Source organism: Phocoena phocoena, chromosome 3, assembly GCF_963924675.1.
Source record: "Phocoena phocoena chromosome 3, mPhoPho1.1, whole genome shotgun sequence".
NCBI lineage: Eukaryota > Metazoa > Chordata > Mammalia > Artiodactyla > Phocoenidae > Phocoena > Phocoena phocoena.
This window is the reverse complement of record NC_089221.1, coordinates 123,514,205-123,538,436: the sequence shown is the minus strand read 5'-3', so window position 1 is coordinate 123,538,436 and position 24,232 is coordinate 123,514,205. Positions and strand designations below refer to the sequence as shown.

Here is a 24,232-nt window from a genome sequence, read left to right as displayed (position 1 = left end):
TCCTCAAGAGCAGGGATCCTGCCTTTTTTCTCGCTGTATCCCCAGTACAGTTTAGTGTAGTGCCTTGCATGTCCCTCCAGTAAATATTAACTCAGCGCTTACAGTTCCTACTGAGGTTACACAGATGAGTAAGACCTGGAGAATAAGTACATCAACAAACATGACATGTGTGATGAGTGCTATACAAATGGCATGTCGTGTGGGAGAACAGAGAAAGGAGCTACTGGCTGACTCAGCCCAGGGAAGACAGGGAAGCATCACACAGGAGGTGGCCTTGGAGTAAGGACTTGAAGGATGGCTGGAATTTTGCCAGGGAGAGGGAACAGCATGTGAGAGTTATGGCAGCAGGAAAGAGTATGACACAATGGGGAAACAGGGATACTTCTGAATGTTTGGAGTGGAGAATCCATGCAGAGCCTGAGCATGTGGAGTGGAGGCTGAAAGATGGGTAAAGGGACTTGTGTGGCATGGTGAAGACATCCTGGGAATGCAGGCCAGAGTGGGAGACAGAGGCACTTTCTCACATTGCTGTTGGGTACGCTCAAGGCATATGCTTTATGGAGAACAAATTGGCAATATCTATCAAAAGTACAAATGCATATCCCCTTTGACCCAAGAATGACACATCTAGTAATCTATCCTAGAGATAAGTTGTGAAGTCACATAGGTACAACGTTACCTATCACAGCATTGCTTGTGAAAGCAAAAGACTGGAAAAAAACTTCAATTCCATGAACAGGGATTGGTTGAATAAATTATGATACGTCCCTAGAATGGAATAAAATGGGAAGCTGTGAAAGAAAGAGAGAGAGAGAGAGAGAGAGAGAGAGAGAGAGAATAAACTCCTTATATATTGACAGGGAATAATCTCCAAGATATATTAAGTATAATAAGAAAAGCATAGAACAGTATGCATAGTTTGTTACCACCTTGAGAAAAAAAGAATATATGAAAACACATATACATAAATATGTATTGATACACACATACATAAATAAGAAAATACATATGCTTATAATTAGTAAAATTTCTCTGGAAGGACACACAAGAAATTGATAATTGTGCTGGGTGGATGGGAAGAGAAGTAGAAGGGATTTTAACTGTATAGCATTTGGCACCTTTTCAATTTGGGACCATGTGAATGTAACACCTAGTCAAACAAATTGAGTATGATTAAAACTAAAAAAAAAAAAGTTATGATCAGACGTATTTTTCAGGAGGATGAAGATTGTGAGAAGCAACAACCCAAGAGGAAAGAGGCCAGGGTCTTCCCTGGTGGCGCAGTGGTTGGGGGTCCGCCTGCTGATGCAGGGGACACGGGTTCGTGCCCCGGTCCGGGAAGATCCCACATGCCACAGAGAGGCTCTGCCCGTGATCCATGGCCGCTAAGCCTGCATGTCCGGAGCCTGTGCTCCGTGATGGGAGAGGCCACAACAGTGAGAGGCCCGTATACAGCAAAAAAAAAAAAAAAGAAAGAGGCCAGAGGCAGGGAGACTAATTACGAGGCTACTGACCCATGCAATCGTGAGGCAGTGAAGCCCTGGAGTCAGTGGAGGTGAGCATGGAGGAAGGGCACAGATTCGGGGGATCAGGCGAGGGTGATTTTACCTGCCCTATTTTGAGCATTTACTATATGCCAGGCACTTTATACACATCGAGTCATTTAATCCTTCCTACCAGCATAAAAGATTTTACTAGCCCCATTTTACAGATGAAGAACCGAAAGTTCAGAGAGGTTACATGACTTACCAAGAGTCAGTCACACAGGTAGAAGAAATGGTAGAACCAGGATTCAAATCCCTAACCCCACACCACTCACGGGGCTTCCATAGCACCAGAGCAGGTAACCAGATCTGGAGGCAACTTGCTGTGAATAGAAAAAGGGGAAAAGCTCAGAGAGAGCATGGAAGCCTTTTGGCATCTCTGAAAGATGGAGCTCCTGAGGCTGTGGACGGCTCAGGAAAAGAACCAGGGCAGGTACCCTGGTCTGTGGGCGGCAAATCAGGGTGATCCTTGAGGGGCAGATAGTTCCTTTGTCCTGAGATCGACTCTGACACATTGAGAGAAGCTCAGACAAATTCTCCCAGCTCACTGTCCCCTGAGGCCTGCTAGGGCAACACGTGCCTCTCCCTCCCCAGCTGGAAGGGGTTCCCTGGGGTGTTGTTTAGCCGGAGCGGGCTCCATATTTTCCTCTCCCATCTCCCTGCAGTATCAAGTGTGTGACTATTGATTTCCTCCCTGCATTTGTTTTTGTTATCCATTATTTATGGGATCATTTTTCCATCCTTCGTTCATGAAGGCAAATTTTGTGTAAAAATCAATTGAGTGAGTGCCGCCGATGGCTCGTCGCGTTTTCTTGGCTTTCATCTCCGAGGCTCCAGTTCTCAGGAGATGCAAAGCCGGATATTAAGGAGCATGCGAGAATGGGAAAAGGAGGTGGGGGACAGGGCAGGGTTCCGAAACCTGCCTTAAGGGACCTAGTCCTTGGGGCAATGGCTTCTCGTTCCTGGAACAATACACTGTTGAACTCACCTGGAAGTCCAGGTAAGGATTAATGTCTTCCTGCCCTGAACGGATCCCTACTTCCCTTGCCCCTTTGCTGGGCTGTGGTCTAGAAAGGGGTGGAGTCCCAGCTGCAGAACCTCATTTAGATTTATTTCATTGTAGAAATCCTCCAGGATCAAGGCCTGGGGGCCTGCTCTCTAGTCGCTTAACCTCAAGACCCCAGGAAAGACATCCCAAAAGCTTAGACGTGGAGGAGTGGGATTAAGGGCAGGGCTGTTATTGAATAAGCAGCTTGAGCATTTCACATATATTCTTATTCGAGCTTTAGCACATGTTGTAACATAAGTAGAATGAAAAAAGGAGTAGGGGGACTTCCCTGGTGGCGCAGTGGTTGAGAGTCCGCCTGCCGATGCAGGGGACACAGGTTCGTGCCCCGGTCCGGGAAGATCCCACATGCTGCGGAGCAGCTGGGCCCGTGAGCCGTGGCCGCTGAGCCTGCGCGTCCGGAGCCTGTGCTCCGCAACGGGAGAGGCCACAACAGTGAGAGGCCTGCATACCGCAAAAAAAAAAAAAAAAGGAGTAGGGGACTTGGTGTCAGAAAGTCCTAGTTAAAGTCCCTACTTGGCCCTTTCCTAGGCTGTGCGCCCTTGGGTAAGATACTTAACCTCTCTGTGCCAGAGTTTTCTCAGTTATAAAGTGAGGATAACACTGGTGCTTACCTCCAATGAGGTCCTGCATTTAAAGGTAGGTGACCGGTTCGTGGTAAGGACGCAATAAATATACTCATCCTCAGCTTAAGTGTCACTTATACAGGAAGCCCATCCCTTTTCACCTCAGCTTAAGTGGGTACTTGCAACCCTGCAGTTACTTTCCATCATGTGTGGATCACAATTTGCAAGTCTCTATGTCATCTGTGTACTGCCTATCTCTTCCTATGCTCTAATTAAAATGGAGGCTCATTGAGAGCAGGCATCTCACCTGTCTGCCCAGAGTCTAGTTGAGTGACTGCACGGCACATAGTGGAGACTCAATGAATGTTAGTTACTATTACCATCATTCTCAGTTCCCAGATAAGAACAGAAAGGCTAAGCCATGGGACCTGCCCACGGTCACATAACTAGTAAGTGGCATGGCTGGCATTCATACCCACGTCTTTCAGACTGCAAAGCCCGTGCTCTTTCCACTCTCTCCACTTTCAAGTTGCCATGAGGTCGAATTCAGGTTAATGGTTGGTTAAACTAGAAACTGGCAAGGTGTCTCCTGAGGTACTGTCCTCTCTACTGCATCCTCTTCCCTTTTCCAGCTACCGTACAGTTTGGCAGTGGCCAAGATCTGGGGCTACCTTCCTTAACAGGTGCTTCTGACTGAGTCATCAATCTCCCAAAGAATGTCTTCCTCCACTTTCCGGGGCCCTGAAGCTGGAAAAACCAGCTGCCCCAGAGCGAGCCACCCACCCTCCACACTGGGCTCAGGAGAGGTTTCTGTAGGGTACAGAGGCACAGAAGTTTCAGTGGCTCTGCTCCAAGCTGGGTCTCTCAGGGGTTCTAAGGAAAACTAGCCTCCCTCAAAACAATGATGACAATTAAGAAAAAAAAGGGGGGGAGAGGGGTCATTCCTTGGTCAAATATGTTTGAGAAATGCTCTATTCTAGCTTCCTGTCCTAGAGATTCACATTCATCTCAACTTATAAAAGACTCCAAAGAGTTCTGCAGTTAAAACAAACAGAAACAACAACAAACCTGTTTGAAAATTTCCCAAACTTATTTTACTTTCTGACACGATACTTTTTATAGTGAAACAATACTTTATGAATTATCAGTGGTATGTAAGACCACAGCTTGATAAAAATCCATATAGTTCATTGTTTCCCAAATTTCAGTCATTTGTATGACCTTTATGATATTTGCCTTATGTATATACCACCCATATACTATTTATTAAATACATTTACTAAAAATGTTTAACTAACATTTTTCTTTAACTTACTCCTTTTTTAAACTTGGTCTCAGCCAGGCAACAGTATCCATGAAATCATGGTTTGGGGTGTGTGTGTGTGTCTGTCTGTCTGTCTGTCTAGAGGGTGGGTGTAGCTACAAATACAGACATGTTTTTCTGTCTTAATTAACCACATGTCACTTGCAAAGGAAGACATAACACACTTCAGGATATATTGGTCTGTTGTTCTGCAATGCCCAGTTCAGTAGCCACAGGTAGCTTCTAAATTTAAATTAAATTAAAATTTAAAATTCAGTCCTTCAGTTGAATTAGCCACATTTCAAGTACTCAATAACCACATGTGGCTAGTGGCTACCATATTGGACAGCGCAGATACAGAACATTTCCATAATTGCAGAAAGTTTTATTGGACAGCATTGAACCTTTCTAGAATCTTTTAAAACTACTCAGTCATTGTTGCCTTGTTCACAATTCCCACCCACCCCCAACTTTGTATAACTCTTCCAGCAAACTCTGAGAAGTATAACTATAATGGTCAAAACCAACACTCTCTCTTCATCTTATCTCCTCACCAGAGTCCTCCCCTCTTTCCCCCAACACTCTACCTCTCTTTCACACACACTCTCCAGCGCCACCAATTTCCACCCTTTGGTCTATATTGAAGGACCCAGGGCTCCCCTCAGGGATCCAAGGACCAGTCTAGAACCTTCTCTTGGATAACGCTGACATGGGAGCTTCCTCATTCTGGGCAACAGGATCCCGATATGCAAAAGAAGATTGGAGTAGATCAGATTTCACAAACTGGTGGTCTGTGAGCTAAATCTGGCCTGCACGTGTGTTCAGTTTGACCTACCTGATTTTTTTTTTTTTTTTACCTTTACTTTAAGGAAGGAGAGATAAGTAGATATCACATTTTAGAAGCATTACAGCTTCTCTTGGCAAATCCGATTTGTTCACCTCACATTGGGCTCATTTCCCCACAGGGCAGTCACCGGCTGGTGCTGAGTAACTTCTACCCCCTTTAGGTCAGGCCCCTGCCCTTCAGTTCACCACAGTCTGCACCACTCTCTCCCACCTTGTGTGTGGCTCATTGTTCTCATCTCCATGACCTTCTGGCATTTGAATCTGTTCATCTGAAAGGATCATTTCAAAGGTTTCATCAGTTACTTTCCACCTATGATTTCAACATGTAGGTGCTCTGTCCCCAGGGATAGTGCAGTGGTTCTTTGGACCTAGGACTATATGGTGTGACGAATAGGAATGAATTAGTTTTCAAGGAATGCCCAGTCCCTGTTGGAAACTTCATCTATTAGCAGCATTGAAAAGTTTGGGGCTGGTCTAATATTCTCCCGAGTTTGAGTCTCCTCAAACCTACGCCATCTTCTTCCCAATGTAACATAGTCTTGGCCTCTAGAGAAATGATACTTAGATTTTGAGGTCACAGATCACTTTGAGAATTTGATAAAAGCTATAGACTTAGTGAGGGTGGAAATATACACATAATTTTCATACAGTTTCAGGGGGTACAAATAAAACCCATCTCTGACTCTTCCAGGAGTCCTGAGACCTTAGTTCAGAATCTCAGTTCTGGAGATTTCGAGTTAAAGTAGGAGACTGGACACAGGCATCAGCTCCATTCTCTCCTTAAACCTAACCTAAAATGATGAGTAAAGGACATTTAAAGCATACACCACTTACAATGATGAAGACAATGAGAAAGGAGACAATTGCAAAAAAATAAATAAATAAAAGGACACTGGAAAGCAAATAGATAAGAGGTAATTGATTTGAGAGACTCAAAAAAGCTGAATCCTAAGTCAGCACTGGGGAGAGCTGATAAGCAAACTGAAATGCGGAGCAGATTCCCTAAAAGACTTTGGAAGGGATAGTAGCACACATCTCTGGAGTTAAGACGAAGCTGCAATGGGTGGCTCCGTTGAGAGTTTGTTTAAGAAGCAATCAGACCCTCAGATTACCTCACCCACTTGGCACAAGCAGGCAACTGCCTCACCCAAACCTGGCAGAATACTGGTAATTCATTCACAAGAAAAAAATGTTTTTTAAAAGTCATTGTATTTGAGACACCAACCACAGTTAAGGGTGGGAAACCATATTGAAAACAGAGGAATTACGTGAAATTTTACATTCTAAATGTTGAAAACCCCATTCCTTTCCCTCACTCAGCACCTTGGACATCAGCTACCAGACATATACCCTCCAAACAGGAAATTGAGAGAATCAGCCAGTCCAAAAAAGAAAAAAAAACAAAAACAAAAAAACCCCTGCCATGAGACAACTCCAAGATCCCAAGGAAACAGCCCAGCCAGGTCACTCTAGACAGAAAACCAAAGTAAACAAGGCCAGCTGAGATGTGCAGAGCTTCCAATCAACGTTTTACCCAATTAAATAAACAATACCTAATACAAGGCACAGAGACAGAACAGTGCTTTAAGTTTTTCGAAAATAAAAGCACTTTGGAGGAAATAGACTCTGAGGGAAGAAGAAATTAAAGAGAAACTATTTTCAATATTAGAGACATAACTGAATAGCACTCAGAGCTATAACTAAAAAGATAGCATCCATGAAACAAGAAAAATATTTTTTCCTCAATTTAAAGAACAAAAGATCTATTAGATTTATTTATTTATTTATTTATTTTTATTTTTATTTTTTTTGTGGTACGCGGGCCTCTCACTGTTGTGGCCTCTCCCGTTGCGGAGCACAGGCTCCGGATGCGCAGGCTCGGCAGCCATGGCTCATGGGACCAGCCGCTCCACAGCATGTGGGATCTTCCCGGACCAGGGCACAAATCCATGTCCCCTGCATCGGCAGGCGGACTCTCAACCACTGCACCACCAGGGAAGCCCTAGATTTATTTTTTAATGATAGGAGAAATTTAAAACTCAGTAGAAGGTTTGAAATATAAAATGTAAGAAAACATCACACAAAAGAACAAAAAGACAAAGAGAAAAACAGTAGAGAAATGATAAATAAATCAAGAAATCAATACAGGTGGCCCAATATCAAAACAATAGGCATTCAGAAATATGAAAATATAAAGAAAAAAACCCAGAAAACTTCAAAGAAATAATGCAAGAAAACTTCCTGTAATAAAAATTGTGAATGTCAAGATTGAAAATTGCTCAGCAGGGACTTCCCTGGTGGCACAGTGGTTAAGAATCTGCCTGCCAATGTAGGGGACACAGGTTTGAGTCCTGGTCCGGGAAGATCCCACATGCCGCAGAGGAACTAAGCCCGTGCGCCACAATTACTGAGCCTGTGCACCACAACTACTGAGCCTGCAAGCCACAACTACTGAAGCCTGTGTGCCTAGAGCCCATGCTCCGCGACAAGAGAAGCCACCACAGTGAGAAGCCCACACACCGCAACGAAGGGTAGCCTCCGCTCAACCAGCTAAAGAAAACCCGCGTACAGTAATGAAGACCCAACGCAGCCATAAATAAATAAATTTATAAAAATAAAATAAAATAAAGATAGTGATGTAAATAGCAAAAGAACCAGCTGGAAGCATTTAAAGCTGTAAGACAGCTCTTTATCAAACCAAGTCTTGCTGAACTATTTGAATCTTAGAACTATGGACACATAAAACTTTTATTTTAAAAAGAAATTAAAAAGAAAAGAAATCTTGCTCTGACTCTTGGGAAAAACATAAGCATCACCTAGTTCCTAACTAATCTCAATCCTAGAACACAACCTTTGACCCTATTGGCATCAAACCTCTCATCCTTCAGAAAAGAAGCAGCTCTTCTTACACTCTCCTCACCTTAGAAAACCGTTTAAACTGGGTTTAAACTCTGAAGAGTCCAGCTGCATACAGGTCGGCAGTTAGTTTGTTCTGGAGAAGAGGCATCCATCTCAACACGGCGTGTACAAAGAGGAGGGCCATGTAAAAGCTGGATTCATGCAACTGGTGGCCCACGGGAGACACAGGCAGGGGCGCCATCAGTGTCATGATCTGGTGTGGTTGCCAGGAACACACACGTTCCTCTCCACTTGACTATTACTTCCACTTGTCATTTTTTTCAAAAAAATCATAGTCAGGTTCCACAGCTTGTTACCAACTGCTGTGATGCAAAATCACCAGGCTTTGGAGGTTATTTTCTGTCTCTTCTTTTCAGCTCCATGACTTTTCTCCCTGAAGAGGAGGGCAGGGGTGGGGGGAGAGGAGAACAGTATTAACAGATTACATAGTATGCTAACAGAGACATTCCGAAACTTTAGGACTGGTTCTCAAACACTGCAGACAGGTAAAGGTCAGGTTAACTTGGTCAACACCTAACGAAGATATTGGCCCTGAATCCCAGGAATGAGATATCCTAGACCCCAATTTGAGTGTAAGCACCACGGGGGAGAGGTCTGAGTCCCGAGTTTTTGGCTGAATCCCCAGCATCCTGGGCAAGGCCTGTCACAGAGTAAATAACATAAATATTTGTTGAACTAACTCATTATGTTTCTAGACCTCAGCTGTTTATTTTTTTATTGAAGTATAGTTGATTTACAATGTTGTGTTAAATACTGTTGCATGGCAAAGTGATTCATTTATACATATATATATACATTCTCTTTTTTCATATCCTTTTCCATTATGGTTTATCATAGGATATTGAATATAGTTCTCTGCGCTCTACAGTAGGGCCTTGTTGTTTATCCATCCTACATATAATAGCTTACAGCTGCTAACCCCAAACTCCCACTCCATCCCTCCCCCAGCTCCCCTCCCCCTGGGCAACCACCAGTCTGTCCTGTATTAGACCTCAGCTATTTCTGACGAAACCAAACATCTCCACGGAAACCAGAAGAGACCCCATTTTTTTTCAATTCTTTGGTCAAGTTGAGCTAGACATAGCACAGTGTTCATAATCATTTTTATAATTGTATTTATTTTATGTTGGGTCAAATGAAGATCTTTAGAAGCTTGAAACCCTGAATGCTTTATGTTACCCATTCTACTGTATGAAATTTAAAACACTATCTCATAAAACACATGGGAGGAAGTCCAGCACCCTTTTGAACTCGACAACAAGGATGATTTTCTACTTTTTAAAATTTTAATTATTTATTTATTTATTTTTGGCCACGTGGCTTGTGGGATCTTAGTTCCCTGACCAGAGGTTGAACCCGCACCCCTCCCCCACCGCTAGCAGTGAAAGCTTGGAGTCCTAACCATTGGACTGCTGGGGAATTCCCAGGATGCTTTTTAAAATACCAAATACTGAAGTCTTCCAAAACATCCTTTGTTATTTTGGGGTGTCTTTCCTTTGCAAGTACCCAAAGTGCATGTTTAGACTGCCTTCTGGTAACTGAGCCCTGGCTCAGAGCGTTCTACATGGTCTGTTGCCTCTGGAGCCTTCAAGGGTCCAGATGAAAAAGTTAAACAGTAACCAGTCCTTGCAAGCACGTTGACACTGTGATCAGGGAAAGGGAGACAGGGAGAGAAAGAACTGAAGGAACAAAAGAAAAGAAGCTTTTTTTTTTTTAAGGGGGAAAAGATGGGAGAGGACATAAAGCCATGCCGGTAGGCAAAAGGCAGGCAGGACCCCAAGTCTGGTCCCTACTCTACAAAGCCATTTTAAAATAACAGCTCCTCAGTGACACTCCCATTCTCCCCTGAAGTCTCTAGTGACTTCCTCTGCCCACACTCAGGCAGCCAAATGTTGTTAGGTTCTTCTAATACACCAAGTCGATAAAGGACCAGAGCCTAACGTTTTTATTTTTGTTAGTTTGAAGTATATATCTTGGCATTCCAAAAGGCAAATGCAAAGAACAAATATTTTTAAGTAATATTTACTTCCCATGCTCCTTTAAGGGACTTGTACGTTCTTTTATGAGATAGTTCCTTTATATTTTTCACTGGAGGTGAAATGGACAACCATGTAGAGCAGCACTGACTCTCAGGTTGGAATGAGATGTCACCTCATTCAACCACACGTCTGATACTGAAATCCACCCCCAGTGTCACTCACTAAAATCTCTGTTCGGATCCTCCAACCCAAGGACTCACAGTAGAGCCCACTCCTTGGACCACGGTGACTACCAAAGTCTTCTTTTTTCTATGAAACTGAAATTTTTCCTCTCTGTGACTTTCATTTTCTATTTAGTGTACCCCTTGTGGCCCTGTAGAACAAGAGTAAGACTTCTTTCACATTAGAGTCCTACAGATTTTACCTTAAAAACTTAAGTCCATCATCTTCTACAAGAGCAAGCATGGAACAGTGCAAAGAGGTCAGTTCTAGAGGCAGACAATCCTGGGCTTAACTCCTAAATTCTATCACTTATTAGTTGTATGGCCTTGGAAATTTATAAAATATGGATTAAACTAGGCGTGTAAAACATTTTAGAAGGGGCAGCACCTTGAGTATAGGAATATTCCATATCTTAAAATTTCATCCTTGCCTTCCTTGACCTTTGCGGGGGAAAGGGTGTGGTCAGGAGGAAAATAAGTAAGAATCACTCATTCATAGACTTAATGTCAGATATTTGTTAAATACCTATTATTCTAAAGTGATCAGTAGAGAGGTTGCTTTTTTTTATTTAACATCTTTATTGTATTGGAGTATAATTGCTTTGCAACGGTGTGTTAGTTTCTGCTGCATAACTAAGTGAAGCAGCTGTATGCATACGTATATCACCAAATCCCCTCCTTCTTGCATCTCCCTCCCACCCTCCTTATCCCACCCCTCTAGGTGCTGGCAAAGCACCGAGGTGATCTCCTTGTGCTATGCAGCTGCTTCCCACTAGCTGTCTATTTTACATATATCCATGCCACTCTCTCACCTCGTCCCAGCTTACACTTCCCCCTCCCTGTGTGCTCAAATCCATTCTCTATGTCTGCATCTTTATTCCTGTCTTGCCCCTAGGTTCTTCAGAACCTTTTTTTTTTTAGAGATGTTGCTTTTTTTTACTGTTATATACTAAATATATTTTATACCATATATTTACTAAATTTCTTTTAGGTCTCATTTTTTGCCCTACAATAAAAAGGTTGCATTAGAATTTACTTTCAAACTAGGCTACATATCAGTGTGCAGAGTATGGCTGTAGCCAAAAGTTCTGGGTGTTGCAACAATTTACTCCATGGTAAGTAAGTTACCATAGCAATGGTGGGCAGGGCAAAACAGTCACAGACATGTTGTGGATGGAATGCAAAGTTTACACCACATTTAATGAAATCAGAATTGAAAGCAATTTTGTGTTTCAGGCTATATACCCAAACTCCAGTGTGAGGGCACTTCGGTGAGGAAAAAAAAAAAAAGTATAAGAAACATCTTCCTAAATCTGGGCAAATAAGCAGAGACATGCGGAGACATGGTGAAAAATATAGATTCCTGGGTCCCTAGAATGACAACATCATATTCTCCAGCCAGTGAATCTCTTAAGAATTCATCTTGGCTCACATTCTAGGATTCCATGCTTCTGACAGTGACAATATAAAGCACTTGAGTAAATATTATCAAAACTCTTTTTTGTGATGAAAAAACCCCTACTGTGACAGTCAAGAAATACAAACCTTCCCCTCATGACCTAAAAGCATTAGTAGAAGCATAGAGTCATACTACACACAACCAAAAGCAACAGTAAAGAGCTGTGAGTGAAAAACTCAAGACGTCAAAGCTACAGAACAGGGGAATTAGGGGAAGGTGGTCAAAAGGTTCAAACTTGCAGTTAGAAGATAAATAAGTCCCGGGATGTAATGTACAACATGATGACTATAGTTAACAATACTGTACTGTATATTTGAAAGTTGCCAAGACAGTAGATGTTAAAAGCTCTTACCACAAGGAAAAATTTTGGAACTATGTAACGTAATAGCTGTTAACTAATCTTACTATGGTAATCATTTTGCAATATATACAAATATCAAATCATTATGTTGTACCCCTTAAACTTATACAATGTTATAGGCCAATTATATCTCAGTAAAACGGGGGAGGGGGGGACACTATAAAATAGACAGGAGAAATTCTGGTAAGTTGGAAATGGAAGAGTTGAAGTTGACATGACATTCTTATCATTTCACTTGAGTAATGTGACCAGTAACGCAGACCCTCAAGGGCTGAGTGAGCTCACAGCTGCAAACACTAACCCAAGTCAGAAGGTAGAAAAACTGAAGATCTGAGAGCAGACAACAGGAGCCCTGGTCAGCATTCTCTTATCTGTGGATTCCAGCCAGAGCTGGGACAGGCTTGGGTGCCCTGCCCAGCCCACAACTGCCCTCTGCTCCCCACTGGGCTGAGTATCCCCAGGCCTGCTGATGACCTGGCTTGGCTGAGCCAGAACTATTTAGTCTAACAAAATGTTTTAATTTCATCCTGCCTCCTACTCCCACCCTGCCTTTAAATTTTAAACTTACAAATTGTTGTTGTTTTTCCATTAGGTGTTGTGCTTCTGCCACGTGGTTTTAGAAGCCTCAGTGCTTAGGAACCCAGGAACTAGGAACTAACCTTTCTTCCAGCACCACTTTGTACAACTATCCTTTTGAAAACAAAATAGAAAAATAAAATAAACCAAAACAAATACCAAATGTAAGACATGCCAATGTCTTTACGTATAAACTCACATGAAGTTACAGCTGACAGCTTCAGGAGTCATGTGGTCCAACCCTCTCATTTTACTGATAAGAAAAGAGGGGGCCAGAGCAGGGAAGCCCCCAGCTCAAAAATCTCAATTCTAGGTGTTGGAAGACTGGTAAAAAAACACCTAGATTTTGACCCCTAATGTAGTGCTTTTTTCACTCCACCTCATTACCTCTTGGGAGACTGACTATTGATCTGAAAAATAATTTTGCCAAAGCCATTTGGAGTCTTTATCAACAATTGGCTTATAGTCTAATTAACACTTTATCTTTGCCTTCAGTAAAGTTCTTCCCAGTTTCCTAAACTGGTTTCAGTGTCTACAGGTATTTGACTGTAAATTCAGATAGTGACATAAAGAAAGGACTTTAGATCACCTAGTCCAAGGGGTATTAACCGTGGACCAAAAACTCCTGGGTTGAACCCAGGGAATCCATGATTGAACTCCAACAAGTTAGCAAAACTTTTGAGTGCACAGATGTGCATTTTTCTGGGTTAGAAAAAACAGTTTTCCTCAGATTCTCAAGGAAGTCCAAAAACCCTCACCAAAACTGAACTACTACCTAGGTCAATTTCCTCAAGTTAGAGTTGGGGAAACTGAGAAATGAGTAGAGTTACCAAGGTCACGTAGAACAGAGTAAGGCCTGGAATTCAGAACTTTTTGTGTACCTTCCAAGAACCATGTGGCCTGTGCTCTGTAGGCTGACCAGAGATGATTCCAATTCTCCCAGTTAACTCTCTTCCAGTACAAGCTTTTTACTAACAAGAGGAATTCACTGAGAATACGCAGGGCTCAATACAAATCCATCCTGCCCTGGGAACAATGGTTCCGTGTACCTCTCCAAGCAGCCAGTCAGGATCACCACTTTGAACCTCTGTCAGAGGTAGAATTTATTTCCCAAAGCACTTGGCTTCCTCACGTGTGGGAGCTCAGCTGGAGTTTCTGTAGTCCGATGCTCAATCCCTAACCTTAGGTGGATTATTAAATCATTTCATCCATGTCTTCCCCAGATAGGCTGCTTTGAATTCTATTTGGAAGGCTAGAACTCAAATCAACCTATAAACACTCTCTTTATCTTTGTGAGTAGGCAGTTTTTATATATTTGTGGTGTCCACATCTCCAAATTAATTTTTGGTCACACACACACACACACACACAAAGAATCAGAATTTTCAACTGCCCATGCAGTTCATGCTTTTTAATTATTGATTTTATACAAAACTTCTTAGCATACTGGTGTGGGGAGATTATTCGAGATTATTATATCTCTAGTTCTCTGATATCATAGCAAGAAGTTAATGCACAATGACTAAGAAAGACAGATCAAGAAATGGCAGCCAATAAACTATCTCTGAAGTAGACACAAGAAATTGTTATTTGCCTTCAACAAAGGGAACTGGGTAAGTTGGGTCAAGGGTGAGAGAAAGACTTTTCACTGTAAATCTTCTAATTCTTTTGAATTTGAATCATGTATTATTTAATCAAAATCTTAACATTTCTTAAAATTCTTAATATTCAAATAAATCTTGAATTTTTAAAATATCTTTATTGGAGTATAATAGCTTTACAATGGTGTTAGGTTCTGCTTTATAACAAAGTGAATCAACTATACATATACATATATCCCCGTATCTCCTCCCTCTTCCTTCTCCCTCCCTCCCACCCTCCCTATCCCACCCCTCTAGGTGGTCATAAAGCACCGAGCTGATCTCCCTGTGCTATGCGGCTGCTCCCCACTAGCTATCTATTTTACATTTGGTAGTGTATATATGTCCATGCCACTCTCTCACTTCGTCCCAGCTTACCCTAACCCTTCCCTGTGTCCTCAAGTCCATTCTCTACGTCTGCGTCTTTGTTCCTGTCCTGCTCCTAGGTTCTGCTGAAACTTTTTTTTTAAGATTCCATATATACGTGTTAGCATACGTAAACCTTGAATTTTAAATAGTGCTAAATATATATTATTTAGATATAATTAACTTCCAAAAGAAACAGCTAAAAGTGGCTAAGGAGAGCGTTGGTCATTTTGCCCTTCTGTATTCAATTTTTTAACCATGTGCATAAATTACTTTGACAAAATGTAAAACTAATTAGAAAAGAAAGAAAATCACCTCAACCAACTCGTTTTATATGTAAAGAAACTCAGGCCACTGGGGTGGGAGAGACTAGTTTCCCAAGGTGGCAGGGCTGGGATACCACTCAGGTGGCTGTGTCTCAGGCCAGAGCTTTCCTTAGCATGGTGTGGCTGGTGTCCAAATGCCTTCTTCTTATTGTTATTATTAATATTATTAGATTAAGACATTTTAAGAATATTTGAATAAAATTGACCTCTCCTCATTCTGATCCTCTGTGCTAATAACTATACCCTTTTTTATTCATTCAATTACAAGCAAATTGACAGGAGACATTTATATGAGGCAGCTTAAACCCCAGCTAATGGAGTGCCTAATGACTAATTGATCAGATCCCAACCCAGAGAGCAACTCTGAGTGGCCTAAAGGAATTTATGCAATTAGTTTAGGTTTTGTAGAAATTGAGTGCATATGAAAGTAAGCTTTTTATGGTCTTGATTTATGAGGGCTGGACGTTAACTCTATCTGCCAAGAGGGGAGCTGCTTGGCAAAGCCCCAGGCATTGGGGGGCGCTATCACGGCGGGGATGTTGGGTCTTGGAGCTGGGCTGACGGGGGGCAGGGAGTTTGTCAATAGAGGAAAGAGATATTGGCCTTAGGAGTGGGATTCGGGCAGAGAGCTCTTGAAATTATGGTGGTTCCTCCTCCCTATGTAATTCAAAGTAAAATCAATATTAAATCCTAACTATGTATAAAGAAGTCCAATGAAATTCGGATTTTCCCAGGATGAACACTTGGATTTTTGTGGGTGTGAAATTCTAAAACTGAAAAACTCAAAAGAGAGAGAATGCTATTTCGGTACCAGTTTGCCTCCCGTGCCGGACTGGGCCGGACTGGGTTGAGGGACGGAGCAGAGAACTGACGTTTTACGGAGACAGGTACTCCGCGCGCTGAGGACCGGAGGCAAGGCCGGGGGTGGGGGGATGGGGGAGGAGGGGAGGACTCCCGCGAGCAGCCTGGGACCGGCGCCCACTCCTCTCTCCGAAACGCCCCGCCCAAAGTCCAGGGGGCTCCAGGCCCGGAACGCGGCAGAAGTCTCCTGCGGAGGCGCGGGGCGGAGCCGGGCGAACCCTGACCCCTTGGGGGAGCCCAGGGAGCCGGGCCGGTGCGGAAGCGCCGTCGCGGGGCGGAGGGAAACCTGACCTGATCAGAAAAGAGCGATCAAAGGGGAGACTAATTTGTCCGCCGGGGTCCTCGCTGGCTCCGTCTAGCCCGCCGGGCGGGTTACCGCGGGGGATCCTGCCGCTTAGCGGAAGAGAAGAAAGAAGGGAAAAGGGCCCTGTGCTCGCCCCGGGGACGCGGCCTGCCTCGCTCCTGCACTTTGGGGCCAGACTTTCGCGCCTGAGAAGTCCGAGGGAAGCTGAGAGCGGGTGTGTGGGAGATAAGTAAACAGACACAGCAAGGAACAGAGACGTGAGAGGCGCAGAACCACGAGGGGGAGACCCGCAGAGATGGAGCCCCCCCAGAACCCGGCGAGGAGAGCAGGCCTCGTCGGCTTCCGCCACCTCCTCTGCGCCCCTGGCGTCTCCAGCCAAATCCGACACGCCTGCTTCGCCCCCACCCTTGGCGGCCCCCCTCCCCTGCCCCTCGCCAGGGTCGAGTCTCACTTGGGGACGGGTGAGGCGAATCAGCAGGTTTCTGCCAGATCTCTCCACCAAACAGCTAAACAGTTGAACTAAACAAGTTCACGACTTGCCCTGGGCAAGTTACATAAACACTCTGTGCCTCCAAGTTTTCATCTGTAAACTGGGCTTAAAAATGGTACCTACTCGGTCTTCCCTGGTGGCGCAGTGGTTGGGAGTCCGCCTGCCGATGCAGGGGACGCGGGTTCATGCCCCAGTCCGGGGGGAATCCCCTACGCCGCGGAGCGGCTGGGCCCGTGAGCCATGGCCGCTGAGCCTGCGCGTCCGGAGCCTGTGCTCCGCAACGGGAGAGGCCGCAACAGTGAGAGGCCCGCGTACCGCAAAAAAAAAAAAAAAAAAAAGGTACCTACTCAACGGTGTTAAGGATTAATAAGCCAATGCATATAAAGTGCTTGGAACAAAACCTGACATACAGGAAGCTCTCAATACGTGTCAGAGATCATTATTACTCATTTATCCAACAAATATTTGTGGAGCACTCACTCTGTGTGCTGTCCTACACTCGATTCAAGGAGACCGGGGAACTGGGCCGACATGGTTCTTGCTCGCCCCAAGCGCTTTTACTGCTCAATAAACAAACGGGGTGCTATCAAGGAGTAATAAGGACTAAGAAAGAAATTCAACGGCGTAGTTTGATAGCGTGACAGGGTAAAAGAACAATTTAAGGTAGAAGGAGTGTGCCCGCCCTTCTCTGGGCCTCAGTCTCTCCTTCAGTGAAAAGAGATGCTTCTTCGCTCTGCGTCTTGGCTGACGCATTCTAACCCCGGCGGCCAATGGTGGGTGCAGGGCGGGGAGAACAGCCAGGGGCCTCATCCTCAGCGCCTCCTCTGCCCTCTGGAGCCCCGCCCCTCCAGGGGAAGCGCCGCGCTGAGTCTCGAAATGTCACTGACAGTTGATGTTTGCCAGGATTCTACAGAGGAGGAAGGCTTGAGTCCAGAGAACTGTCAGAGGGTCAAGCCTCTTAGTAGGAGCTACATAATCGCTCTATGGGCTCCTGGGAAGCGAATTCCTCGTTCCTTCCGTCACTGGGATGAACAGAATGCAAAGAAATTTCTTTTATGCTTTCTAGCTTGCCTCTGACGGAGGCATCTCTCACTACTCTCATTTTGTACATGAACAGATGATGGTTTACAGAGGAAAAATGTTGATCCCACCTGACTCCAAATCCTGAAATTTGCCACTGCAACATAATCTCTCATTTTTCTGAGTATAAGTAATATTTTAAAGAGAGTATCCATTAATGCCTACTATGTGTCAGGCCCTGGCTTCTGTGATTTCATTTACTCATCAAAGCAATCCTGAAAGACAGTCATTTTTTTTTTTCCAGTTTCACAGATAAAGGCACCGAGGCTCAGAGTGGTAAAGTCACTTAGTCAACTAAGAGATGGAGTAGGTATTCCACCCTAGGTCTGTCCACTCCAGAGCTGGAGCGGTTTACATCTCAGCAGGAAAGTAAAACAACCGAGGCTCATAGTAGGGCCAAGAGAGGGTCAGGCACACTCAGCAGGCCAGAGGTCACACCCTGATCCTTGAGATTCCTCTTCAAGTTTCTAAAGCCCATGTCAAAGAGTACCCCATCTCTACCCATGATCACCACAGAGTGAGGCAAGGCCTCTTCTAATTTAAATAGGAGGGAAACTCGCTGTCTTTAAATGGAAGCTTGATATGCAGACCCTTGGCCCTGGCCCTGCTCCTGACTTGTTTATTCTTGACGGCCTCTGTCTTTCCCTATAGTCCCCAAAATCCAGAGAGGATTGGGCTAGAGGGGTCCTTCCATTTTACAAAACAAAACCTCATTCATTCATTCAACAGATACGTATTGTCTGCCACTCTGAGCCAGACCCTGTGCTGGCATTAAGCATGAAACAGACAAAACTCACACTACCAGAGGCACACAGACAGAGGAAGCTCCTGGCCAGAGATCACACAGCCTGGGCCCAGGAGCCCAGGGCTCCTTCCTCCACATTCTGCCTCTCAAGGCTTCAGCCGTGCTGGCTTGTGTATGCCTGCCTCATTCCAGGTCAGGCCCTGGTTCCAGCCAGGTAGGGGCCTAGAAGCCTTACTCTGGTCCACAGATGACTCTCAAAGTCCCATCATGAGAGGCCAAGTGCAGCTTTCCATAAAAGCAGCCCAGAACATTGGCCTCACCTTACCTTGGCACAGTCTAAAGAAACCCCCAGCTGGGCCTTAGGCAGTGAATGCTGCAAGTTGATGAGACTTGGTAAAAGAAAATCTGCTCCAGAGTGCTTTTCAATGACTCTTCAGAGTAATTTTTGTGTGGTTGTACAGCCATCAGCAGAGGCTTAGAGAGGTAATGTGACTTGCCCAAGGTCACACGATTAGGAAATGACCCGCCAGGATGCAAATCAGGCCTGCGTGAATCCCAGACCGTCTGGTACCCAGATCCCGACCCCCGCCACACAAACACACATACACACACCCCTTGAGAAGTCTGTGCCTCCACCGGACGAGTGGCAGAGGCGACTGAACAGTTTCAGAGAAACCACAGCTCCCGACGCTTCCTGAGAGAGCCCAAGGAGAGAGGCAGCGGCGCCTGCCCGGCGCGCTCAGGGGGCGGGAGAGGATGGGGCGCTTCGTGGACCCGGCCACAGCTCCCGCCGGCAGGTAGAAACTGGTCAAAGTACTCGTGCGCGCGGACGGTCCCGGGCGTCTGAAGCGGATGACGCCGAAACGCGCGGCTCCAACTCACAACCCTGCCGGGCCACTACTGACGCAGACCTTGCATTCAGGCGACTCATCTCGCCCTCTCCAAAAAAAGTCTCCCAAACTTTTGAGGTTATTAATAAAACAAACAAATGAATAAGCAAATATATAACAGCGGGGAACTTTCCGAAAAGGAGATGGAGGCGGATATCGGGTTCTTCCCCGGGCCAAAAAAGCCGAAGGCCCTTACCTGCAGGAAACCTCCCAGCCCGCAAAGGCGCGTCTGTCTGGAGCACTTCGCTTCGGCGCGCGGGACGCTCACGGCCACCTCATCTGCAGCCCGGCTGGGCTCTGGCCCTGTGTTTTATACCACTATAGGCAATTAATATTGCATCAGCCGTATTTTAAATTTTCAAAACCCACAATATAATGTAATGGCATAAGGGCATTTATTATTAAAGGACACCCGATGGAGAGGGAGGTGGAGGAATCGCTGGGGCTGGTGCGCAAGGCGGGGGCGACAGGGTGAGACCCAGGGGCTGGGGATGATCCCCAGGTTTGCTTTTGCAATGGGGGGCGTATCGCTCGGAGGGGAGACCCGCTCTGCTTCGAATTTCAGTCCAGAGGTGATGACGCAGAGTTCTTTGCAGACACAGTGGGGAAATGTACAGACGACTCCAGGACTTGGAACATTAATTTTTAAATCATGAAGGTGTTTCTGCGTCTCACAGATAAGATTTCCTCCCCCTTTTAGAGTATGTGGAAGAGAGAGAAGGAAACCGGCATCTGTTGAGCACCTACTGTGTATAGGCACCAGGCCAGGATCTTTGCCGCAATTATCTCATTATCCAACCCCCACCCCCCCACACACACAGACAGAAGCCTCGATAGACCGTGGAATAATCTCCTGGGTGACAATTCCAAATGAATTTCTGAATTGACCTCGAGGAAGCCCAAACGACTCTGTCCCAGCAAAGAACACTTTCCTCCCTTTTTTGCATCTCTCCTCACCTCCCATCTAGCTGTTTGAAACTTTTAAAATAATCGTTTCCCGAGAAGAGCCAAGCACTACCAGACACCTTAAATAAATAATCTTACTTAGTCCTGACAATAGCCTTGTAAGTATTCATATCTGCATGCTGCAGACAACCGATGGAGACTCAGAGAAGTTACACTCACTTCAGGATCGTTCAGCCAATGAGTGGAGGCATTGGGGGCCCCTGCTCCCATCAGTCAGGCCTAAAAGTTTTCTGTCTGAGTCAAGTTGAGCAAATAGAAGCTGAAAGATTAGCACGTGGGAAGCGTGGAGGAAGGGCCTGGAAACCCTGAGGTCCGGGGAGGATCTGGGTGAGAAGATGAGGCAGCCCCGAAAGAGGAGCAAGGAGGGAAGATTGCAGGAGACTGGCCTCCTGGAAATGAAAGTCCGGCCCTTTTGGGTTCTCACTTTTAAATCCTTTCCAAGACTAGTACTCCTTAATCTCCGAGAAAGAAAAAACACTGCAATTCTGGTTGAAAAATAAAGCATTTATTTTAGAAGTTAATTCAAGGGGTAAAGAGAGAAGGAAACAATATTTTATTTGTGTCTATTCGGACAATGAAACCAAAGGTCACACAGCAACACACAAATTACATGAAGCAACGAAAGAAAACATGTGACGGGGCCAGAGGGACTTGGGGTGAGAAAGATCCAGGCCGGGGTTTCGCCCCTCTTTCCGTTCAAAGCTATGAGTGAACCTCCGCCGAGAGGTTGGGGGATGGAAAGAAGTAGAGTTAAATAAATAACAGTAAATAACGGTGCTAACAATAATAATAAAAGCACAATGAGGTGAGACATGTTAGAAGGACTTGCATATGATTCGGAAAAGTTACAGTTACTTTCGTTCGAGCAGCTGCCTCTACGCAACTGCTCTGGGAGTCTGGCTGGAAGAGCGAGCTGGGGTCAGAGAGTCCTCAGTCCGACTGCTACCAGTGTCCTGCTTTCCTGCAGGCGGGCATTACCCCTCAAACTGCTGTCATTACCCAGCAGATCGTGGCGGACGGGCCACAGCAGGGGCCGGCTGCTGCTTGCAAACCAGCTACAGGATCCCCCCCACCCCACCCCAGCATTTTCAGTCGCTGAATTGGGTCCACCTTTTCTGGAGCCCACCTTATGGTGGAGAACAGCTCGGAGCCCGCTACTCCCCGAACATTTTCCCTGAACCTAATCTATGCTACCTTAGACAACTTACAACAAACCAAAGGATGAAATGGATAAAATTTAGGCGACGAACGGAGTATAAGGCTATCCTTTGGAAACATACATGTATTTTATACTCTAAATAAATCTCCAGTACATGTTTGTGCCCCACTTAGACTCTGTGTTATTCCTTATCGCTTCCTTCCCATCCCTTCACCCCTTGTCTAGTCGCGCTTAGTAAAGTGGTGTCTTCACCCCAGAGTCGTGCGTTCGGGCCAATTGACCATCCCCTGCATTTGGGCTCCCGCCGTGAGGTCGCGCGGTCTTGTGCGCGAGGGCGATTTTCAGCACCACGGACAGCACAAGCCCCTCCAGGCCTGCCTTTCAGGAATTTTTTTCTTAGCGCCCAAACTTTTCTGGTGGGAATAGAAAGAAAAGAGTGGAAAGAGAAGGCCGGGAGGCAACGAGGTGGGATAAAGGGGAAAGTCTGTGACTTCGGGGGAGAGAGCCTGACCTACCAGGAAACGTCTCGGGGCTCCCATAACCGTGCCCCCCAACTCCAGGGGGACATACACTCAGCTCTCCCGGCCCCGGACGCTCCGCCCCGCAGCAGTCAGTGGACAGCCGAGTACTTCATTCGTTTCTGTTTCTGTCTTTGGTTACAGAACCAGACCCTCACCACGTTCTTTTTAAGGTCCAGTTTCTCGGCGATGGCCGCGATCTTTTCGGATGAGGGCCGCGGCTGGATAGCGAAGTAGGCCTCCAGCGAGCGCTTCTCCGGTGCCGCGATAGACGTGCGTTTGCGCTTCCTCTCACTGCCGTTGAAGAGCTCCGGCTTGCTGTTTTTCTCTCGGTAGGCGGCCTCGGCTTCCTCCAGCCAGGCCTGGAGCACCGGCTTGAGGGCGATCATGTTGTTGTGCGAAAGAGTGAGAGACTCAAACCTGCAGATGGTGCTCTGGCTGAGCGAGCCGACGCCGGGGATCTTGAGGTTGGCTAGAGCCGCACCCACGTCCGCCTGGGTCACCCCCAGCTTGATGCGCCGCTGCTTGAAGCGCTCCGCGAAGGCCTCGAGCTCTCGCGGGTCCGACTCCACGTCGCTGAGGCATGCGGGCATGGTGCTATGAGGCGCCACGGCATGTGGGTGGCTCATGCCCATGGCCTGATGCAGGTGGCCCATGGCACCCAGGTGATGCGGGTGGATCTGTGCCGGCATCACCGAGTGCTCGGGGGCTCCCAAGCCGCTGACGCTCAGCGTGGGCGAGATGTGCTCTAGCAGGTCGCCCTCGAGGCCCTGGTGCACTGCGTGGTGCGGATGCGAGGTGAGGGTGGCCGGGTGGGAGATGGGCACGGTGGACGAAGTGGACGTGCAGGGCACGCTGCTCATGGTATGGTAGGTGGCGTCTGGCTTGAAAGGATGGTTCTTGCCATGGGAGACGATATCCACCGCCGCCAGAGCTTCGGCGCGTGCCAGCAGGCTCTCATCAAAGCTTCCAAATATATTACCCTGCAGCTGCAAGCGAGAAGGCGCACAGCACGGTCAGTGGGGAATACTGTCAACTCAGGATTAAAACACGTTTTCAAGCAACCGAGATGCCTCTCCTCAAAGCCCAGGTCATAAAAATTAATACGGAGACAGAGGCTCTGCTGAAACAGACGTGTGGATCAGAGACATGAATGAGAGAGAGAGCGCGCGCCGGGAGAGAGCACGGGGGAGACAAGGAGAGGGGTTCAGACAGCGGCGATTGTTCTGGGCGACATGAAAAAAACATGAACCAAGTGCCTGTCAAAAAATGTGCCTTAGAGCGGTAATTATGCTCCACTACGTACCTGCGGGGCTGGGAGACAGACTCGGCGCATGGCCTCAGAGCCGGAGTGGAGGCTGGAGAATTTGGGTTCTTGAAGCACCGGGTGCATGCCGAAAGGCTGCTTGGCGTTCATGGCCATCATCTTCGCACGCCGGGCAGGGAGGCAGCGAGGGACATGGATCAGGCTCTTGTCGCTCTCTCGCTCGCCGCACTCCAAGTGAGCGCCGCTCAGCGCCCGCGCTCCCCTCGCCCTCTCGCTCGCTGCCTCCCCTCTCCCCCACCTGCTCCTTCACTCATCTTACAAGCAGCCTGCCAGGAAGGGCCCGGGCGCGCGCGCAGGCGTGCTCACGTGCCCGAGACTCGCGGGGGCGGCCCGGGAGGCGAGGCCAGGCAGCAGCTCTCCGCGCGGGCCCCCGCCGCCCCAGACACAGCATTTATACCCTGGCCGGGCCGGGCCTCTCCCCGTCCGCCCCGCCCTGCCCGGCTCCAGCCCGCAGACCTTCCGGATTCTTTCTTCTTCTTCTCGGACCTTCTTTCCCCCAAAGTCCCAAACCTCTCCATCCTGTCCCAACTCTCATAACCCAGATAGAAGGGCAGCCGTAGGCCGGGAAGCTGACCCTCCCTCTCCCCACCCCCCACCCCATACACACACTTTGCCCGGCTGCCGCCAAACTGCCCATTTCCAGGGCGCTCCTGGTCCCACGCCGGTGCGGTCCACCAGAGTCCGGCCCAGCCGCGCAGCGAAGGGGCGCCTCCAAGCGCC

General features: G+C 46.6%; 1 protein-coding gene across 1 annotated transcript; it reads right to left on the bottom strand.

The window, feature by feature from the left end:
• Positions 1-22,277: 22,277 nt before the first annotated feature.
• On the bottom strand, positions 22,278-23,611 carry POU4F3 (POU class 4 homeobox 3). The gene is made up of 2 exons (XM_065873292.1): positions 23,492-23,611; positions 22,278-23,174 (listed from the first exon to the last, which is right to left on the bottom strand). The coding sequence occupies exons 1-2, from the start codon at positions 23,609-23,611 to the stop codon at positions 22,278-22,280; spliced, it is 1,017 nt and encodes a 338-aa protein (XP_065729364.1).
• Positions 23,612-24,232: the final 621 nt, after the last annotated feature.